We start from the raw sequence: 22,429 nt of genomic DNA, 5'->3' as shown, positions 1-22,429 counted from the left end.
CATATTTTGCGATGAAAGTGATTCCCAGGTCTGAAGCGTGTCAAAGATTACGCAAGGTGCGCCCCTGAAAAAGAACCCTTTCATGAGAACGCAAACAAGAAGGCCTGATCGCAGCTCTAAACGATGCGTTGAACTCCGCCTCCTCGACCAGCACTTTGTTCACGTTTTTGATATAGACTGCGAAGCCTGCGGCATTTAACATCTTCCTCTGACCTGATCCTCATTTCTTATTTTTTGGGGTACTGCGTCTAAATCTGAGTGCTCGTCTCTCACAGTGTTTACCCACTAGCAGTACGAAGTTTCGAAACGCTTTGAAGGTTTGAAGTGAACGTTTTCTCGAGAGAAAGACGAAATGCGATTTCGAAAACTTTCACCGGTCCGTCTCAGTCTTCTCAGAACGAAGACCAAATATATTTTTCTCCAGCCTCACTCGCTTAGATCACGACTTCAGACGCGCGCCTCCCTTTGAAGTGATTTCAGAATTTCAACATCACCCCCGAGTGGCCCATGTTGAGGCACTTATATGCAAAGGATATGAGTTAGGTAGGTCTGAACATCTCAAAAAATTAGGAGGACGCTAAAGCTTAGTTTTAAAAGTACATGCCTTTAACATTGCTTTTTTATTCTTAGAAAACTTTTATATTTTTTTTTGCAGTAGTAGTGGCACGTGGCTCTTTATTAAAATAATAATAACAATAAACATAAGTAAAATTATGTTTTCCAGCCATGGTATCTGCTATCTAGATAACAGAAGTATATGAACTCGGGCAATGGAAATACAGAGATAACAAGGAACAGGGACGGGAAATCCAAGAGGTGGGCCGACAGGGATAAAGGACAAGGTGGGTAAAAATAAACGATAAAAGGTATATACACAATAATACAGTAAACAGCAGGAAGTTTGAGGGCCGCCCTTGATGGCAATATTTCACTAAAGAAAATTATATATATGTTTGTTTGTTTTGGGGGAAAGGAAGGCGCAGTGTCTGGGCGCCTTTAATACTGCGACATTTCATTTCGAGAATACTTCTTTTTTAAGGCGAAATCTTTTAATGGCTCATCGTTGCCGTCAGCAACAGTGCCACGCTTTTGAGGCTGCTCTGATATAAATAAACCTTGTCTCCCACCGGGGAATCAAATCTCCATCCTCTGGATCCCCAGCCCAGCGCTTTACCAATGCGCCACGCCCCAGAGCGACGAAACTTCGACGATTGCTCCTGACCTTACGGGAGAAAGTAGCAGCTGAACTGTCAAGAATGCTGGAGGCCGGCATTATAGAAAGGGTTAATAGTGGTTACAATGAAGAAGGATGGCAGTATTCACCTATACGTTAATTCGCGTGAGCCAAACAAAGCGGTGGTCGTTGATGGGTTTCCTTTACCACACACAGAAGAAGTGTTGCATGCGCTGAGTGGAGCAACATGGTTTTCGAAATTAGACCTTGCCTCAGCCTATCACCAAGTGGAATTAGCTGAAGGTAGCAAAGCGTTGCACCATGACGCCGAAAAGAACGTTTGCGTATCCAACGAATGCACAAAATAACAGGCGTCGTTTTTCGTTGCCATTATTCGTTACACGATTTCTGCCAAGAGATATGAAACAATGCATCTTTCTTTTACTCTTCTGCCTTTTCCAGCAAGCCGACGCTATGCAAGCACACGCCGCTTTTTCGCCGCTTAGAAAAGAACGGCGCTGCAACATGACCGCGATTAGTTTTTATGCTCTTCCATCCCTCGCGTCGAGTTGCTCAGGGCTGTTACGCAAGTTCCGCTCGGAACAACACGGCTAATTTAAAGAATACCGGTCATTTTATACATGCCAAGTTTACCCGGGAGATCAGAAATAATCGCTGTGGGCGCGTCAGAGGCAGCTGGGCACGATATCCGTGCTTATGAAAGCAAGGCGACGAAACGTGAAGCTACGACCGCTATACGCTTACATGAAAGCTTCAGCGCTTTGCATTTATAATAAATATCAGCGGCGTTTTTTTGTTTTTCCTTCTTAAGGTAGAGCTGCGGCTTTGGCTCGGTGGAGAAAATGACCGCTTAAAACGAGCCGAGATTTGAATATGCAAACGCCTTTGTTACGCAAGCAGCCCACCTGGGATGGCACCGGGCCACTCTATACCCAAAACAGGATGGAGCTCGCTTTCTTTGTACTGTCGAGCAACCTGAAATTTAATTGTTTTATCATTTAAATTAGGAATATTTTACTTCTATTTCGTTCGTATACTTTTGCTTGAGTGCAATATATTACTTTTATGAGCAGGTTCGTTTCACATCGTTACGGCTCTTGTAATGGATGCGAGGAGAGAGGACACAAAAACTGCGTTAGTCGCAGCCTTCTGTTTGCCCACGTTTTTCTAAGTATTACAAAAAATTTTATACTATACGAGCTTAAGCCGCATTACGCTGATGCACTATACCGTTGCGCCATTCGAAAAACTGTTAGCATGCTAATTACAAAGAGGTGAAGTAAAAATTAAAGCACTGCAGAATCTGCATTGGAGTAGTGCGAAAGCACGGATGCTGCTGTTGGTTGCTTCTGGTTGCTTCAAAATGCTTAATTCACTTCTTGTTTGCCCATTTTAGTATTTGGTAGTCTGAAATTGCGCGCCAATTTCTTCCTATGCCCTTTTTATCGGCTCTACTTCCGGTTGCTTGACGTCACATCCAGGAGGTCATATTCACTACGACACCCCTTTATCTTTTACCGCTTTGATTCCCACCTTCCTCCCTTCCCTTACGGCGCGGTTGAGGTGTCCATAGAACAAGTGTGGCAGATGCAGCGCCTTTCCTTTGCTGTGAACAAGTTATTCTAATTAATTACCTAATTAACTTATTGGCCTAATAATGTTTAGGACACAACATTACGTCATCTTCTATCGATTGAAAATCCTCGTTAACCTCTACCATTTCTCAATTACTCACAACTGCTGCGGAAAACTTTTATATATTCTGCCTGTAATTAATTACCTAATTAACTTATTCGCCTAATTATTTTTTGGCAGCAACATTACGTCACCCTCTATCGACTGACATCACTCATTCACCTCTACCAGTTCTCAATTACTCCGTAACTGCTGAGGACACGATTTTGCGGACGCGGTCTGCGGACACGACCTGCGGACACGGTCTGCGGACAGAAATCTATAAACATAGGGAAGTAATGCTCTCACATTATTAAACGAGGTTGCATGAACCGCTCACATGACAGTATTAAGGGAGACGTGCAACACCTTCTTAGAAATCAGGTGTCATAATTAACGAGAAAATGGAGGTTCACTCACTGTGCGATTCCGCCGACCATTGTGCCCAGGAGAATCAGCATACTGAAAGAACAGAGACATAAAGATAATTAGAAATGCGCGACGCTTACAAGGTTTTCATAGTGGGGAGTTCATTTTTACGCAACCATGTTTCGAGATGGAAATGACTTCGAATTTAAAGCTGTGTCGAGATAAAAATACTAAAAACAAATCCCAGTTTTTGTGGACGCTGCGGATATTACAGTGAACAATAGAAAAGCCATGGTCTCTTGCTAAATTCGTTATTTACTTGACTTATCGAAAAGCTCACTGCGGTAGAGGACGGTACCAGAACATTAAATGTGCACTTAGTTAACCGTCGCCAGACCTTCCTCGCATGTTATGTGGAGCACCTTAGACTTCTCAGCCAACCTCATCAATATCTTGCCCAGCGATACCCAGGCGAATTGCCAGTTCTTCTCACGTTTTGTTTTGATTGCTTTGCCAAGTAAGGGTTTATATTTTGGACACAGGTGCTCATTTATATAAACTGGTTCATCTGTCTCGAACCCCAGGATAGTAGATGTCAGGCCAAATCCGCGGCTTTCTGGACGGTATGGCCCCATTACCGAAGTTATCTGGCGTCGCCAGAAACCTATATACCCATGTTAGATACCAAGAACGCAAGAAATGATGCTGGTTGTAGCCATTTATACTTTACTCTTTAGGCGTTTCAATATATTTCGTAAATTCTGAATAGCAGCCGCTACCGGGAACAATTAACTAATTTCCGGCAGTCATTCACCGTGCTTTTTATAACTATACTAAGTGTAGCTCTCAATATTGTATCTATGCGTGAGGGGCTAAAGCCGTTAAATATTCTCTGGACACGGGAGCGATGACTACCTAGGGCGGGGACCTGCGTCGTTTTGTTCTGTTAGCTTCGTTGAAACATGGCGCACGCTTCCGAGGACATTGTGTTAGAAGGCCACCACAAAATCATACCAGCAAGCGTTTAAAAAGAATAACAATAGAATAAATAACAAGAGAATACTCCACCAGATGAAATCTATGCTTCACTTTAGATCGACCAAGCAACAAGAAAGAAAAAATACACGGCATACGTTGAAGCACCAAAAAAGGTATAAATACAACTCGCGCGGCGCGTGCTACCAAGCGGTCAATGAAAAAAGCAGTGAAACAGCAAATTATACAGTATGCTGAGAAAAGCAAAACAAATCAGTGAGGCGGAATGAAAAGTGGTAAGCATTAAAATAAAAAAATCTACGGTATAAAAAAATAACACCACAACTGTCTTCAAATGCAACAATGAAAAAAGTATATGTGTCCCAAAGTATAATAGAAGTACACTAAGGCCAACGACGTCACCATGGTCGTCATCGCTGTCAAGTATGGCGTAAGGTTGCACAGTTTTCTAATCTGCTTGTCTCTGCTTGCTCCTGCTTGCTCCGCGGATGCTGCGCCTTTTATCACGAAATAGCGCCCATGACTTCACTGAAATATATAGCACAATTAAGGAGACCGCCTACTAGTGTTGCTAATAAACTTCCCAGCAGTTAAGAGGAGAAGAAGCAAAGTGCGCGTCTTAATTTTCCGCGGAATTAGGTTACGTTAGGATCTAACGCAATCTTCAGAGAAAGCCTTAATTAACGTACGGTCTGGACGGTGATGAATAGCCAAACCTTTCTTGCCTTCTTAGCTCAAGTTACGAGTAACTGCATCCTCGTTAAGAATTTGATCCTGAATATTATCCAGTTGTTTTAATGCACGGTGTTTCAAAACAGATGTGAAGAAAAATTAAGGACTTTTTCACTACTATTGTCCTTTAGAAGTGACAGGCGACATCCGGAGGTGGTAAAGCTTCACTGTATATGATGTCGAATAGCGCCAGCCAGTGTAACTGCAATATGCCGAATTCGCTTTCAACGGTCTTTGGCGTTCCGTCGAGAACAATGGGAATACCTACCACGGTAACGTGCGAGGGGCACATTAATATATAACGACAAAAACGCTTCAAAGACAGGACGGCGCAATAGAAGACAACGCCGCCAATGTTCTCACCTGCCGCCGTCTTGTGTTTTTTTTTTTTTTTTTTTGTGGTTTCTTGTTGTTACAACGTCTTACCTACACTCTACCTACACTCTTGTACCCCCCCCCCCCCCCTCCATACATCCTCCGAAGTCCACCTTCTCCGATGCCTTCAGCGTCTTTGGTCTGCTCCGATGAAGTCTTACTCTAATCCTTCGTTCAATTCGAAGCAACTTTATGTTCAATGAGATTCAGGTTCGCTTTTCTCAGCTAGGAACGGTAGCCTCCGCTACCATTCTTCTACATGACATTTGCGATTGGCCACAGGTCACGTGACGTCTGTGACACTGTACCTCGTTTTGCAGTCCCTAAAATATTACAAAGCTGCTTACCCCTCCATACTCCTGCTTCAACACTGAAACGAATTCTATACTCCTGCTTTCTACGTTACTTTCGGCACTTCGAACGCACACGCAAGGACATGCCCTCCAGGAGCATATAGCAACGTGTACGGGCTTTCGGCAGCATGCGAGTGTTTTTTTTAGCGTTTAATTTTCCTAACTTTCATTTCTTCAGCTTTCAATATAGTCCCAAGTGTTCGAGTAGTGTAGCAGAAGAGACGTATATAGTAAGGAAAGGCCTTCAAGAAAAGCCGGTCTTTTGCCGTAGCAAGCTAATGCGAAAGTAACTTTAAACGGGCTTCAGTGTGGGGTTCAAATACATACAACAAAAACATACCAAAAATTGAAGCCGAAACTTTTGCTCCTCGACGTTGAGTCCCGTACAACTATTGGCGTCTAGACACCATCAGTAGGCGGGGTCACGCGAGGAAAAGCACATGAAGTTTTGCTAGCCGATTTACGCTTCGGCGGTCACGATTCTGATCATGTGAGGTACGTGCCTGCGCGTGTGTCCCTATGGCTTCGGGCCGATCTTACGTTTTCGTAACTTTTTTGTTTTTTGTTTTTTCTTTTCGTTCGAGGCCGGTTCGCAGAGCTCGAACAGGGTCAGCGATCTCGGCGTAACAGCCGCACCGACTGAGGGCTGCATCGAAGAGTAGCAAAAACAACAACAAAAAAGAAATGAAAAGGAAAAAATTTGATATAAAACGAACGAATAGTCGCGATAGATATTGCAGATTCCTGGCACGCCTCTCAGGTCCCGGGTCCGGTGTCCCCGGAAGATGGAATCGCAGGCGAAAAACATGCTTCGTCGAGTGCACAGTCCACGCACTCGCCCGTGGCTGCTTTGCCGGAAAATGAGCAAAGCAGAAACGACAAGACATCTCTTTCTGACACGCATACGCTCCCACAGAGGCAGGTCGAAAGAAGACCGCAGAAATATACAGCAGACATGCTTACAGACAGGACTACGAAGAGGCATGTATATGGTCCTACAAATGCGCCTTCAACATAGGCATAGAACGCGGGTCAACACAGGGCCCACACACCGTCGGCCCACACACCGTGGGCCTTCAACCCGTGGGCCTTCAACCCGTGGGCCTTTACACGGTGGGCCAGAACAAGGTCGCTTATACAGGAGCTTAGACCAGAGTTTCCACAAGAGCCTACACAAGGGTCTGCAGGCAGGCAGGCAGGCAGAGAGTTAAAGAAGGAAGATAATAGAATCGAATGGTGAATAGTGGAGCTTAGCATATCGCAGTGTCACACGGGCCATTATGATGCAGTAGTGGAAGGCTTCGGGCTAATTTAGACAGCATGTGGTCCTTTTTCGTGCTCTGGCATTGCACAGCATGCGGAAGATTTTTTTTTATTTCGCAGAGTCGGAAAATAATGCAAAGTTAAGAATAATTCAGAACGAAGCTATCGACAGGAAAAAATAAGAACGAGTGAAGGCGATCTGAAAGCGATGAAATATAAACAGAAAGCAATAGCAAAAATATAGATATTATCAACAAGACGACACTATCACAATCACGAACGACAATGAACGCCAAACCGTGTTTGGAAGTGTCAGCGCCGGCGCGACAATATGTGGCAGCAAGAATATCTACCAGAGTAAAAATAAGCTGATACCTACACCTATGCTTTCGACCTATTCAAAACATGCCGACACAGAAGGCAACACATTCCTTTGTCCCCTTCTCCCCGTACGGTTCGTCTTGGGACCAGATACCTCGTCGGTCAGAATTGGTTCAAAACAAATCAGTTTAGCATTTGAATGCCGACACAGGGATACTCTCGCACATGAGGAGACATATACTATGGTGAGGCAGGCCAAAAGTAAATAAAAACAATGTGCCACTGCTCGTGCCACCACATGAGGAGACAGGAGAAGCGAATGAGCCTGCAATATAAGAGGATCTGGCGCGAACAGGGGTGTACTCCACCACCGAAGCCTGTACGTGGTGAGCCAAAGCAGATACGCTTCGTCGCCCAAGCATTAACTATTGCATAGGATGACGTCAAGGGTAGACAGTGCGTAGATAAAGTGCAACGGTTAGTTAGCTCGCAAGCAACCTTCTGTGAACAAAAGCTCGCTCATGCGACTCTGATTACGAAACACGACAGGGAGGCAGCTAGTTAAGCGACGCAGCATTTCACAGGCCCCAAGCGAGCGCTGGAACAGAAGGCCCTCCACTTGCTATGAAGTCTCAGCAGGCCTCAGTCCTGGAACGCTTTGAAAATATTATTTTAGGGGTTGCCTGAAGGCGCGTCCGAACGAACTTAAATGAGGTTAAATGAATTTAACGAAAATAGCATACTAAGGTAAAACTGTGAAACGAAGTAGAGGAGCCGTAAGAAATCGCCTGTATCCTATACAGATAGCTAGCACTTAACCGACTTTATAGGAAGGGAAAGGCGTGGTAACTGTCCCATTTGTCTTCTGTGGACACCTGAACCGCGCCGTAAGGGAAGGTAGGAAGGTGGGAGTGAAAGTGGAAAGATAGAAAGAAGAGCCGTAGTGGAGGGCTACAGAGTAATTTCGACCACTTGGGGATCTTTAACGTGCGCTGACATCGCACAGCACACGGACGCCTCTTCGTTTCGCCTCCATCGAAACGCAGCCGCCGAGGTCGGGTTCGAACCCGAGTACTCCGGCACAGTAGTCGGGCGTCTTACCACTGCACCACCCCGGCTGGGCGACTTAGCTCGTCCGCGCCACTCGGACAGAGCCTGAGCGAGCCGTTTGGCCAGGACATTACGCTGAGGCAATTAATGGCTGCTCTGGACGCCTCGCACCTATCGGAGTTATAAAGAAACGGTTTTGTTTCACGACATAGCACTCCTGATTCAATTCATGCGAACGTCATACCTGCGTGCACAGTTATCTGGACTGCGCCCAGCGATTATACTGATTACTTTTGAGTAATCTTTTTTTTTTCTTTTTTTTTTTTGAAAATGACGGTTTGACGCCTTTTCAGCATCGACGCAGAAGCAAAACTAAATGTTACTCTCTTGCGCATGCCAAGCGTTGCTCTTTGTAATGCTCGTACTTCAAAGGATACCAGCAATTTCCCATTGTAGGAACGAAAACAACCCAAAAATAATATATTTCCCAGCTTACCCGTATAGTAACGCGGAAAGACTGCAAACGACAAGGAACAGAAATAAACAAATTCAAACGAAAAATAGAACGCCTCCCCTCCCCTCTCCGCCTATGCATTTCGCGGCGGAAGCCTGACAAAGCAATAGTGAATGATATACGTCTCAAGTCAACACCGGTTTAACTTGCCAAACAGACCATTCCTGACGCGACGATGTGTGTATAGCTTGTTGTTATGTCCCATCAACTAATCCAACACTATTTGTTCTTTCACCAGTTTGGTTTCCTCCTCAGCTCACTTGTGACGGCTAAGAAGCCCCGCGACGCTTAAATGATACCGTGCATCGCCTTCAGCCCTGACCTGAGTGCGTGAACTCATTTTGCCGTTCTATTCATCCGCCTCAGCGCAGTTTTACAGGGCAACTTACCGTGTTGTGCCCCATGCGATTCAACCTCGCCCCCTTTCTTTCTTTATAAATAAAGGAAATTCGAAGTATGATAACAAAAAGAAAAAGAATAGTCTCAACAAGATGGTCGTGCGATGACGCCAATTGGAACAGCACAGGAGCGTTTTATATTTGGCGGTGCAGCTTCGGGCTAGAAAGAACGTCGGCGAAACAAAAAATTCACGCATACCGCCACCCGCGGGAGATTTGACGCGTGGAACCCGGTTATTGAATTAGGCCTTGACGCCGAATTTCGCAGAACCTTGACACGCGATCCATTGCTGCCGCCGCAAAAACAGCAACTTGGCTTGGAAAGGGCTGCTCCCTGTTGATCTTCCCGAACCCCCTCCTCCCTTTCTTTCTATTTAACTCCCAATCCTTTAAAGAAGATTACTGTTTTCTATGGTATTCCAAGCACAAGTAGAAGCTGATGCTAGAGGCTGATGCGTTTCTGGAGAGACATAAAAGAGCTTGAAACAGTAACGCACGCTGAATTGATGATCACATTTCATGACAGATCTCTGCAAACGCATCAAAATTTCCTTTTTGAAAAGTAAAAAGAAAAAAAATCTGCCCTGTAGCTCTTGGCAGAGCAATTCGTTACACGTCGCTTCAACGTGCAGCGGTTTGTTAACGTTTCCAGTTCAGTGAGGATAACAAAGGGATGGAACAGTTTCGACACCAAGGTTCTAGCACGACGTGCACGGAGCCTGTATACGCTGATATTGCCCACGTGTGGAGAAGGTTTCTGTCCTTTTCTTCCCCAGAAAATTATGACAGCCTCTACCTCCTTTATGGCATTTTCTGCTATAGATGTGTCCTGTCAAGAAGCGGCTTGCATCTGCCGCATCGGAAGAGGTTATTGGCCACTTATCAAACATCACTTAACACGTACAAACGCGAGAATCGAGAGAAAACTGCCTAGCTTCTTTTTTCTCCTTCCCTGTTTAATTATTGAGCCTGGTAATCTCTAATCGATATGGCAATAGCAACGTCATTGGTAGTTAAAAAAAGAAACTTGAGATATCAGACTTCCAGCGCGAGAACTGAGAGTAAGGGTGGGATAAATAGTATCAGACTTCCAGTGCAAGAACGGATAATAAGGGTGGGATAAATAAGAGCATAAAAAGAGAAGACAATTTGGAAAAAAAAAAAAAAAAAGAGACTGAGACACTGGAAAAGAAACTCTCAGGCACATCTCACGCAATTCCGATGAACGAAAAGTAACGCGTTTACGCGACCCCCCCCCCCCCCCCCCCCCTTAACCACTATTCGCGAGCAACTTTAGCTTAATACACTATTATTTCACGGTAATGTGGGACCGATCAGCTCGCCTTCAACATTAATTTCCGGCTTCGGGTGCCGTTCCTTGCTATTCGCACACAAATAGTTCTTTTACAGCTCCCCGACCTCACCCTGCCACTCTTTTATTTTTCGATCCTGCGAAATGAGGTGTGCCTTCTGTACACTAGGCGTCCTTGAATCGAGACTCGAAAACGCGACAATGAACAATGAGACGGGCTGCAATCGCCGCTTTAGCGCAACTCTCGCGTTAAAGAAATCTCTCCAAATGGCGCCATGAAATGTTACGTCGACAAAAGAAGAAATGCTACGAAATGCTTTATTGCGAAAGCAATACCACGCCAGGTCTAACCGCTCGTCGTGTGATCCGTGGGCCCCCCTGCCAGAAGAAGAAGAAGAAGAAGAGAAAAGAAGACAGAATAAAGAAGAAGAATAAGACGAAGAAGAGTGTCCATCATCATCATCATCATCATCAGCCTGATTATACCCACTGCAGGGCGAAGGCCTCTCCCATATTTCCACGGAATCTGTCCATGGAAGGACAGACTCCGTCACAGTAGGGAATTGACTTGGCTAGTACCTTTCTGGTCCACCTGGTAAAAAAGAAAATCCTCAGTACCAATCCAATCCAAAAAGAAGACAGAAGAAGAAAGAAGAAGAAGAAGAACGCTCGGTCATCGGCAGCTAATGCTTTCGCTTCATATTCGGTTGAGCAGCGTTGAACCCTTCTCATTTTTTTTTTTAGAAGAAATCAGCTCACGGGGATGGAAGGTGCCCAACCGGAAAGTGCCATATGTGAAAATTCCACATAGAAAATGCCACACGGGAAAACGCACTACGGAAAACTACCGCACGTAAGCCTTAGGAAAGCTGGTAGGCGTTCTCACAGGCGAATTTATTTTTTTTACCTAAGAACTTGGGGGATCTTATCAGATATTGACAGGTTAACTTTGCTGGTTAACCCGACAGGTTATAACCTACACTGGGCTGGATCTCTAGAATTTGGCGACTAACATCATCGGGCCTCTCATCTCCACTTTGGAAAGCATCCGATTTGTTCGAGAAATACCGATATCTATTTCCTTCATCTCATTTCTAAAACAATTCTGCGCCGAAGAAAAATAGATGGTGTGCGAGAATATGATGCATTGCTGAAGGAGGCAAAGAAATCGGAAATTGCTTCCAGCTATTTACCGACGCTGTAAAGCAAAAAGAACGCAAACAAGTCCACGATTATGGGGCATATTTTAATGTGAGGCAGCTGTGGGTAATTGAAAGATAGTCATATCCATGTTAATAGGAATAGTCTAAGCTTCCGATGCACGGCAAAATTTTGATGTGGAAACGCTTTCTGCTCTCGCACCGAGCCGTTAAAACTGCCTACACAACTAATTGGCCGTGTTTTTGAAAGTAGTTGTGAAGGAACTATGAAATAGTGCAATATATTTTTATGAACAAATTAACAAAAATGGTCTAAGCTTCCCATTTGTAGCAAAATATTGTTTCTGAATATTGTCCTGCACTCACAACGAGCAATTAGGACTGCCATAACAAAATCAATGGAGTACGTTTAAAAAAAAAACAGCAAAACACTATGCCGTGGAAAGACCTGTGGGTATGTCAATTGTTATCGCGAAGTTATGTGAAAAAAATTACATTGAAGAAATCTTTCTCTGAAGATGTTTTTAAATTGGTTCACCAGAAGGGAAAGGTGCTGTATCTGTCACACTTGCTCTGTGGACACCTGAACCGCGCCGTAAGGGAAGGGAAGACAGTGGGAGTGAAAGTGGAAGAGAGAAAAGGGGAGCCGTAGTGGAGGGCTACGGAGTAATTTCGACCACCCGGGGATCTTTAACGTGCGCTGACATCGCACAGCACACGGACGCCACTTCGTTTCGCTTCCATCAAAACGCAGCCTGGCTGACATTCTTGGGAAGGGGTACAAGCGATAGAAAGTAAGAAAAAAAAAGGAGGAAGGCAGAACAAAAGGCGAGAAGTCCTGGCGACAAGAAACACTCGAAGAGGACAGAAACAACAATGTAGGGAATAACGCTAATGCAACGCACCGGGCTAATTAATTGGAGATTGTTGGGACAGACGTCTTCGTCAAGCGCCGGGCGAAACCTGACTCACGTAATAGCGTCACGCTGAGGAGGGACACATAGGAAACCAGAAGACTGTCCAATTTGTTAAGCCGCACTAGGAGCAGGATTGATTTGGTAAGCCGAAAAAAAAAAAAGATCGGTGAGACGTATTCCACGCGTCATCACGCAACACAGGCAGAGAAAGCACGGGTCGACGACCGATCCACTTGACATCCTGCCATCCCTCAAGGGGATTTCCCACATGAGCGGACGTAATGAGGCAACAGTTCGGTCCTTTCACTTTGTCGCAAGGGAATAGCGCAACACGACCTCCCTCTGACCCCGCCTCTCCTATCCCTTGACAGGCTCGCGCACTAGAGTGCCGTAGTCTCGACCCGGTGAGAGGTTTTCATGAACTGCCCAGCGCTGTCGTGGCCTCCCGATCGCCTTCGTATGCATTGGAATGAGGTTCGAAACACTCTGCAGCGAAAATTTGCACTTCTAAGAGAACGCTGTTTGAACAGGTGATGACGTCACTGCACGGCTGCAGGTACTATCGGGGACAAAAGCCTGTGGACCATGCAAACTGCAACCAAAGCGCGTAACTTCCGTATCGGCCAGTAGTTTCGAAGCATATTTGTTAATGTGAAAGTTGGACTTTAGTTCTTTCATGTGTGCTAGAGAAATAAGATGATAATTCGTTCACATTGTGCTTCTAGTCCAAAATCCCCAGACGTGTGGTCTAGGGACTTTTGTTTACGATAGTACATCTGAAGTGCCTATCCGTTAGTGTCTTTAAAATGATCGCGCATCTCAAGCCCAGTGAAGGCACCAAGGGGAGGTGAGGGATGTGATCACCACCTCAAAAGGCTAGAGAAAATTGTCGAGCGCTTTGCTCGTACTCTGATCAGGAGGACGTTTCATACGATCGTGCAGCCCGCAAGGCCGCAATGTCCACTCCGTTAGTATGAGAAGCTATAGCCACTGTATTTTTTTTGTTGCATATTTTATGAGGAGCAATAACACAACTACCCGGCGGCGGTATACTTGATCAAGCATGATGTTTGAGTTTCTGGCACGAAACGTGGTTGCGCAAGGTCACTTGCAGCGAATGCTTATTTCTATACCTCGCGCAACACGTATTGGAAATTTGCTCACCCCCAGTTTTTAATGTTGGTACCGAGCGCCTATTCTTTTGTGCGATGTTTGCAGGAATAGTTGCTGGACAAAATGAAGCTGGACTTGCTTATTACGATTCTACCAATCAAGCTCTATCACTAGTGTGTACCATTGTCTAGCTGTTGGGAAGAATGTGACAAAAACACCCTAAAAAAAAAAAAAAAACACTACCTATTCTGGATAAGCTGCATACACGTACACTGAACATTAAACAAGTTTATTTGGAACGTACCAGTGGCTTCACGACCGAACAATGGGGCAAAATTTTGTGCTTTTGTTTGTGCTAATTAAACGCGTTTTTTTATATATATATATCGGTGTTATGTTGACACCTAGTAGTTTCAGTTGGCGCCTGAGAGAGAAAAAAATTAGTCTGTCGCGCACTTCTTCTAGCTGGGAGTTGCGGTAGAACTGTCCTCGACTATGTGTCTGTGCCCTGTTACCTTTTCATGCAAATTCGTGTCTTCGTGACAATATTATTCGGTGACAAAAATTGTATTCATACTATATAGATTCTATTCTATTTGGGTACCAATTTTGCGATAGCGTAAAATATAGAGGCTACTTCTGACTATATTAAGCCTGAGTTCTGGCTCCTCTTCTTAAAGGTAGCCCTGCAGGTGGCGTCAGATTAACCAAAGCAACGTCACGCACCAAGCACTTCTTTATGTAGTTAACAGCTGACGCGTTTTCTCGAATAAATGTTTCTCTCAAAGCGAACAAAAAAAAAAAAAAAAGGATAGCTCGTAGAAAAATAAAACCAAAATATCAGACCACAGTAAAGCGTTATAGAAAATAGGGACTGGGGAGCTAGTCAATATCATCGTATCCCGCCCAGAAGCAATTGCGAAATTGCTCCGGGCAATGTGACACTTTCAGACAATAGGAAATGAATCAAAAGTGGACGGAAACAATGAAATAAACAGAGAAAAACGTCAGGAGACCAGAAAAAAACCACTCAGAAAATAACAAAGAGGCAACCGCTACGGCTAGACAGAAAATTGGACTCACCATGACTCCGGCACAATCGAAGAGAGGAAGTTGGCGTGGTGAAAAACTGCAAGAGAAATGAGGAAGAAGAGAACGAATCAGAAAAAAAAGGCCACGACGAGCACTTCAAGGAATTGAAATTAGCGCACGCGCGCTGGGCGCTGCGCACTTTTCAAGCCTTATCATGACAAATAAAGGCATGGAGTGAGCTTGGGAAGTAGACATGGCCGTGAAGAAAACAGATAGTAAACTGAGAGCTCTGTCTGAAGGGGCGACACTTTTTGCTGTTTCTATCTTAATCCATGAAAGGCATCTCTTAGAATTATTTTTTCCTTCACGGCTCGCCAAAGCGGCACTCAAGCGCCTTTCGAGCAAACAAGAAGTAACATAGTTCATCACGGTAGATGTGGCGCACCGGTTTTTCAGATCTGCCGACACAAATCATTAGGCGGCAAGTATATAGCAGGGTTCCTCAAAACGAACTTGCCGCGTGCTTAAAATACGACGTTCGGGCGGAACGTCGAGCATTCCACGCGAGGAGCGCCACTATTTTTTACTTTTATTTAGGTACATCAAAGGGAATTGTACCGGCTCATTTTTTAACCGTTTAGAAACATGTATTTTAGAAACTCCGAGTGAAGCGCTTCTGCAAAAGATGTTATCGGGCTGGTTGGCTTGAATCTTATGTCATGAAATGTTATGCGCAAAAAGGACGACACCTAACCTAACCATTGCATGAAATGTCATGAAATGTTATTTGCAAGAAGCGCATTTGCGTGGCTTGCGTTGCTTGTCTGGCATTACCCATTTAAAGAAAAAACTGCGTTTATACAAATTCTTATGAGCCAAATACAGACGCCATTTGTGGACTTGATGACGTGGAAGAAATTGACATCACCGTCTATAAACGCCATGATATAATTATGCAAAGCGGGAAAATCAACTGGATCGAACGCTCTGGTCCCTCCTCAATATACGAAATAATCGTTCGACAAGTTTGCAAATGCGCATTTTTGACATTCGATATTTCCAACCACAGTGCCGATTAAGAAATTTAAAAAAACGAGGCTCGCCTTTAATGCTGACGACTTCAATTTCACTAAATTATATCACTGAGCTGCTCGTGGTCTGGGAAGCCGTTACCGCCATCCCACACGTTGGTATCAAACCAGTCAGGGTCTTCACTGATTCAACATGCATTTAAATCAAGAATTCTTCGCCTTATCTCAGAGGATGCCACGACTATCCAACGCATCCTCCGCAGGCGTCGACAGGAGAGTAATCAGACCGAAATATTTTGGACACCGGGACATACGGGTGTGCACGGGGGCAACATGGCGGCATATGCTGCCGCTGCTGTTGTGCTACCGCAGGTAGGAGGATCAATTTTTCATTACCCCCAGCCCCTTACTGCAAACCCGCATGAACTCCTAAGCAACACAACCCTCCAGTAGCTGCCATGCAATTCTCTCGTGCGTCTCTGTAATTTAACTCATTCCCACATCAAATAACTTACTCCGCCGGTCCTCGTTTCATGCAAGACCAGCCTTACATGGTCCCAAGAGGTCTTTGTCAGTAAGATTTGCGCTGATTTGGCATGCGAGATGGCGATGGTCCGATAACACCGCGTTAAATTTCCCGTTCTGCAGGCTCTACAGACGCGCGTACCTCACCCACTTACTACGGCAATTAATGCGCTGCATTTGAAACATTTGAAACCGGAAGAATAGCCATACATTCCTTCAAGCACGCAGAATACCGTACCGCGCTGCTCGCGGACACCGACACACAGTTCCTATTCGCTACATGTGGAAGCCAAAGCTGCCTTGTGTAGGGCTGCCGACTAAGGCCGTTCTCGAGCCATAGCAAAATGGATGGTACAATTAATGAGCCGGACCTCGAGATGCTAACGTTCTTTCCCCCTTTCCCTCTACAGCGGCTTTGTGCCTTTCCCTCGAAATAAAGGACTTTCAATCAATCAATATTGCCCCTTAAGATCAAAACTTAGTGTTAATTAGCTAATTTGTGTTAGTTAAGCGGCTAATAATTAGACTTTATCGCGTACACGAAGTCCGCTTTCATGTAATACCTACACAGACCCCGAAGACGGACCTCTCGTAGATTTTAAAGCCTCTAACCAGCAAAAAAGAAAAAGAAAGAAAAGAAAACATGTAAAAGGGAACATTTCAATAAGAGAACGCAGTGCTGTAACTAAACAAATAAAAATTGGAAACCAAAGCCGAGTTTTGGGAAGCAAGCAAGACTTAAGATACCAAGAATACATGCCAATTTTTTTCTGCTCGAGCGGGGCCAACTGAAGCCCGTCCTAGTTTCAGAAAACGAACGTACAGTAGTTATTGCAATGTAGTAGTGCCACAAACAGGTGATCTGCATGGCTGGATGGTACTTCTGAGACCCCTATGGCAGAGTCCAAGCGACATGAGACAGTAGAATAAAGAGACGACCCGCTCTGATAATCTGCGCAAATAATGGCGAAGGACAAGAAAGAAGCGCCGCAGCAGCTTCCCGTTTGCGACCACCGTACCGCTGTTGTTTCAATGCGTGCGGCACGAGAAACAAGGCCGCTTCTACCCGCCGTTGTGCGAGAAATAAAATCATGAAAGATGGCGTACGCTGTTTACCACGGGACTTCCTCATAACCTCTAGCGCTCACTTCATAACGGCGTGTACATAGAGCTCTTCCGGCACGGATAGGGCAGGGACACAACTTGAACTACGCCGCCGCCCTGAGTAAACAACAGCTCGCGGCGTGCCAAGCAGCTGAGCAAACTGATGGGTGAAAAAGTACTAAAATATAAGAGACAGGGCCGATGGTAAACTCTAGGTTTCGCTGCAGAATCACGCTATGGATGGTGTATAGCGTGAGAGGAGCGCTGTGTCTTTTTATAAACAAAGATATTTTTGCAGCATTACAGTGGATTATCTCGTGTGCCCGACCGTCAAAGAAGCGGCCTTTAGGAATACGCGCTCTTTGAATGGCGAATTATAATCCTCCTTAAGAAAGCCATTGAAATTTTTATATTTCTTTAAGGGACATGCCTAGACAGAACAAAATATAACCTAACCCTCCATAGCGTTTAATTGTGCGATTTCTGCCAGGCCCGGGTATATCACACTCCATTCTATGAAGAAGTCACTATGCAAACAATTCCGCTTATTTCAAGGCTTTTTAAATGCTAATGCTTCAAAAACAAGCCGACATACTGTACACATAAACATATATGCGTTGCAGAGCCATATAGGGCGCTTAAGCGAAAATATTTGCATTAAAAGCGGCTTTCTGTGTACATATCGCTAATGCCTTACCTAATACGGTTCTACGTGGCTCATCGCAAACTGTTTAAGAAATTAACTCCAGTCATTCGCGGCATAATAATACACTCCAGCAGAGCCCAATAAAAATTTGCTTTTAACAATTAATGCAAATAAGTTATTTGCTTTTCTGAAAACCCCGAAATGCATTTTGAATTACATTATCAGTTACTGTATACTTATGATAAAACATTCTTACTTCCCAAATTTAATGCGACTGTTCTGTTATGTGTTTCCGCGCACAAAAAAAAAAAAAAAAGTACGCTGCTAACATCACCTCTAAAAATTTTGAATTCCTTAATTGAGTGCAACGTAGGAGCAGCAACATAACTTCAATGTAGAGGTCGAATATTCGTCTGCTTTGAAAAAAAATATATACAAGGGTTCAAGGCTGCTGAACCAAATATTGAGCGAGAGCATTAGCTGCGGATGACCGAGCGTTCTTCTTTTTTCTTTTTTCCTTCTTTCTCAGCCCATATATAAAGCACCGCTTTAACCAAGCCGTATGAACGTGCCTTAGTGGCCTATAGGGGTAACGTGAATGACAGGGTCCCAGCAGGCTGATTTTGACATAACCGTTCCATGTGAAACGAGAGACTCAAGTTGGCAGCTCCTGCCAGCACGTGTGTCACATGGGTAAGACGTAACTGCGGCCGGGTCACGCGAAGGCTTGAAAGTGCGAGTAGTATTGTTTTCGCAATAAAAGCAAAATGTACATGACACTTTTTTTTTTTCGGTCGTGTGATGGGTGGAATAATATAACTGTTAGATCAAAGTTGATAATGAGCAGGAACAATACAATAAAAAAAAAATCAAGTATTGCAATAGCCGGGGAATAGTAAAAGTTGTTAGCTGCAATGCAGAAAGAGTGGAAACAGGCGACAAAGGCACAGCATCAGCGCCGGCTGTTACTTTTCCAAGACTTGCCGTGCATGTAAGCCTTTGTCTTCGAGGTTGATTTTCCTTATGTTCGTCCCACGTTCATTCAGTATGTATCTTTCTTTCTCCGTGACTGCAGGTGCGTGCGAACACCCAATGCATCGACTGGGTCCCCCTTTGTGCAGCTTCGCTCCGCCCGTCGCTACAAACGAACAATGCGAAGCCCCGCCGTTACGAAGGCGAACAACAGCGTGATCGCGAAACCCGATCGCTGTTCAGCGCAGAGGATATTGCATCCTGGACCGAATCGGGGCATTCGCCATTCATGCTATATAGCAGGCAGTCATCGAATGAATACTGCCCACAATGCCAAAATCCTTACTTACCGTCTCCCTGTTTGTCCGTTAAGCTGTTTTCACACAGTATCGGTAAAGACCTCCCTCTACCGATAATTTGGCGTTGGCGTATAGTGAGCCAATTAAATGTCACGAGCATGCCACTGGAAGATGGTAGTTGGCATGTGACACGGCCGGACATTGAATAGATTCCTGCCCACTCGGGTGACTCCTTTGCGAGGATGATGATGATGATGAAAACGTTTATTGAGTGCAGCAAGGGCTTAGGTTAAGGGAAGGCTGATCGAATCCCTAGTCCGGAACACCCTTGGCAAAAGCCGCCGTCCGTTCTCTTTCGACAAGGGCTCGTTGTTCCTCGAGGAGTGAGATGGACAAGGCCGCCTCCCAGTCCTCCCACGTTGGCTGATTTATTACGTCAAGACTGGTATTTTGTTGACCAGCCCATACCACATGGTATAAGTTTACCTTCTGGCCACAAAATTTGCACTGAGCTGAAAAGGACTAGGGCTCAGTGGCGTGAAGCGTAGATGGATTATTAAATGACATGGTTTGCAGCCTTCGAAGGTGACACTCTTCTGATTTATTAACTTTAAAACCCTTAGCGGGCCTGGAGTGTCCGCCTTTCACGGCTCAAATGCTGTAGTATATTTGTATATGTTGTCAATAGAAATGAGGAGCCCAAATCAGTAAAGGAGAACGCATAAGGTACCCGGGACCCTTGGATTCCGATTCAGACACGCTATGCATATGATGCGCAGGCACTTCCGTGTGGCTTGGTTAAAACAGTACATATACGTCGGTTAGTTACTCACATAACGTGGTAGTCTCTGCACGCTAATGAGTATGTGCGAGGTTGAGGCACTAATAGAGAGCTTAATGGTTAAGTGAGTAACAGAGTTGATGTAAGCGAAAGTGTGTCCACAAGGAGAGCACCCAATTATTAACGCTTTCGCGCCATATTTATTTATTTTCCTTTCAAGCCATACAGACATGTTAGAGGGAAGTGGGCAGAAAGAAACGGAAATTAAGCAATATAAGAAGTGGGCACACAAACGAAGTACCGTACATGCACAATCTTAGCTAAGAAATCACAATAAATCTATTTGCCCTGACATACTGGCAGTCCTTCTACAAGAGCTACGGCTTGGTGAAAATCATTTTTTTTTTTTAATTTTAGTACGAAGACCGTTTCATTATTTAGGAGTACGGGGAACAAATGAGCATAGGAAAATATCTGTTTTGCATAAGGGGATGACTACTGTTTATTGTAGGGGATGATCAATGCGATCATTAAAGGCAGAACATAAGTGCCCCCCTCCCTCCTCCCAATTCATTAATGCATAGATACATTCTAGGGCACTACTCGCAAATTTTCACATTTTTTTTTAAACTTCGTGCGAGCATTTCCGCATTGCCGAGTTTACCTTCTGTAGAAGAAATAACGTTTTTAAATGAATTACCCGAAGAAAAAAAAAGCTCACCTGGCTAACAGCAAAGGTAAGAAACAGGTCAGAAACAGATGGCGCCTTGCAGCATAGAGCGTGACGTCTCCTGTTAACATATCGGCCAGCCTCCAATCAATACCGGCGCGCTGTTGGCGCCAGGTGCCATCGGTATCATCTGCGCATGCTGGGTAACGTCTTGTAGTCGTGGCAAGCGATGTCAGTATGGTTGTATACGCTGTGATAAAACTCTGATTTCTTCATAAGCGTGCGTTGTAGGGCAAGCAAGATTATATAGGTTAACAGTGCAATGCACAAGTAGTCTTAAAATGAGTCGAAGAAGAAGACCGCCTCGACAGACTTCAGGGGCTTCTATGGGCTATCAGTGGGAATCAATTCTTTAGCAGATAAATTCAACGTACCAGCGTTTTAGGCGCATTTCCGTTGTCAAGAAAGTGTCACTTTCCTTACTCGATACTTCAACCGAATTTTTATGGAGCGTCGCTTCGTACGCTTGCAGGCTACTGCGCCGTGAGCACACGTACCACTCTAGCACTTTGTTTATTGTTGCCTTATAGCGTTATACTTAGCTGTTTTAGTGCCAGTAAAAGCGCGACGATCACACCTATTTAGGACGAGGTACGCAAATGGACTATTAAGAACCCTTCAAGCAGCGCCTGGCGCATGAGCCCGTTTCAAGCCGATCCTCGCCGTTCGAGTGGTACTTAAGAGGCAAGCACTTTCTTTCTACTGGAAAAAATACTTTCTCCTCAGAAACAGCGAGCCGCATAACTTTTGCGCCAGCTCCGCGGCATTTTTCGGAAACCCGGTGCCAGCAAATAAAGAGGCAACGACGCATAACAGCAAGGAACCAATATAGAACATCGACTGCAATACAAAACGGCCCTCGCTAACGCTTCTCTTTTCATTTTGCTCCCAGCACGGAATTTAAACACCGTTAGAGATACTTCCAAGTAAACTGTGTGGCCCCTGGCACGGAGGGCCACACACAGAAGACGCAGAAAGTGGACTCCCAGGACTGCCCTGCGTTTCTGTTGTTTAACCCGGGGTCGAAGCCGCCATAAATATTTCGTGCCGCTCGGCGGACAGCCGGGCTCAAGAGGAGAGAGATTATGGTTCAGCGTTGACGATTCACTTAAGAGCTCCCAACCGCAGCTGCACGCAGCAGCAGTATAGTAGCAGAGGCGGCGGCGCTGCAGTCAACCGACGCGGAAACCATGGCAACCCGCTGCCCCGAATCACGCAAAGCGGGGAGCGCGGTACAGCACTTTCGCGTATGAGAAGGGAGTGCGGGGCAACAGGGGAAGGTGCGGCTAGAGCTCTTCCCGGCGGTGCTGTCGACCCGGCGTCGCGTTATCAATCAAGGGTTAAGTAAATCGCTTAGCCCACGCGCGCCCCTAAAGAAGGTTGAAGCAATTCCGCAGGGAAGGAATGACCTCCGCCCCCCAAAACCATCCTGCATCTGATGTTATAGTCCCCCTGTCAGCCTTTCTTATCCCGAAATACCTTCTCACCCTTTCACTCTCTAAGCGAGAACAGCTGAATGCAGGATAGAAGATGCATGAACCACTTAAAAATCGAAGAATGCCTCAAG

At 45.1% G+C, this 22,429-nt stretch overlaps 1 protein-coding gene across 3 annotated transcripts in view; it reads right to left on the bottom strand.

Moving 5' to 3' along the window:
• The window catches only part of LOC146197272 (uncharacterized), a 296,134-nt gene that overhangs the window by 79,270 nt on the left and 194,435 nt on the right, over window positions 1–22,429 (bottom strand). For all 3 annotated transcript variants that reach the window (XM_084599072.1, XM_084599070.1, XM_084599071.1), the window contains exons 5-6: window positions 14,826–14,871; window positions 3,290–3,331 (exon numbers count right to left, since the gene is read on the bottom strand). In XM_084599072.1, the coding sequence (XP_084455198.1) occupies window positions 3,290–3,331; window positions 14,826–14,871 (88 nt within the window). The remainder of the gene's footprint in view (window positions 1–3,289; window positions 3,332–14,825; window positions 14,872–22,429) is intronic.

Source organism: Amblyomma maculatum, chromosome 3 (genome assembly GCF_055883805.1).
Source record: "Amblyomma maculatum isolate TAMU_Amacu chromosome 3, ASM5588380v1, whole genome shotgun sequence".
Lineage (NCBI taxonomy): Eukaryota > Metazoa > Arthropoda > Arachnida > Ixodida > Ixodidae > Amblyomma > Amblyomma maculatum.
The sequence above is the reverse complement of the archived record's forward strand: the minus strand, read 5'-3'. Positions and strand labels throughout refer to the sequence as shown.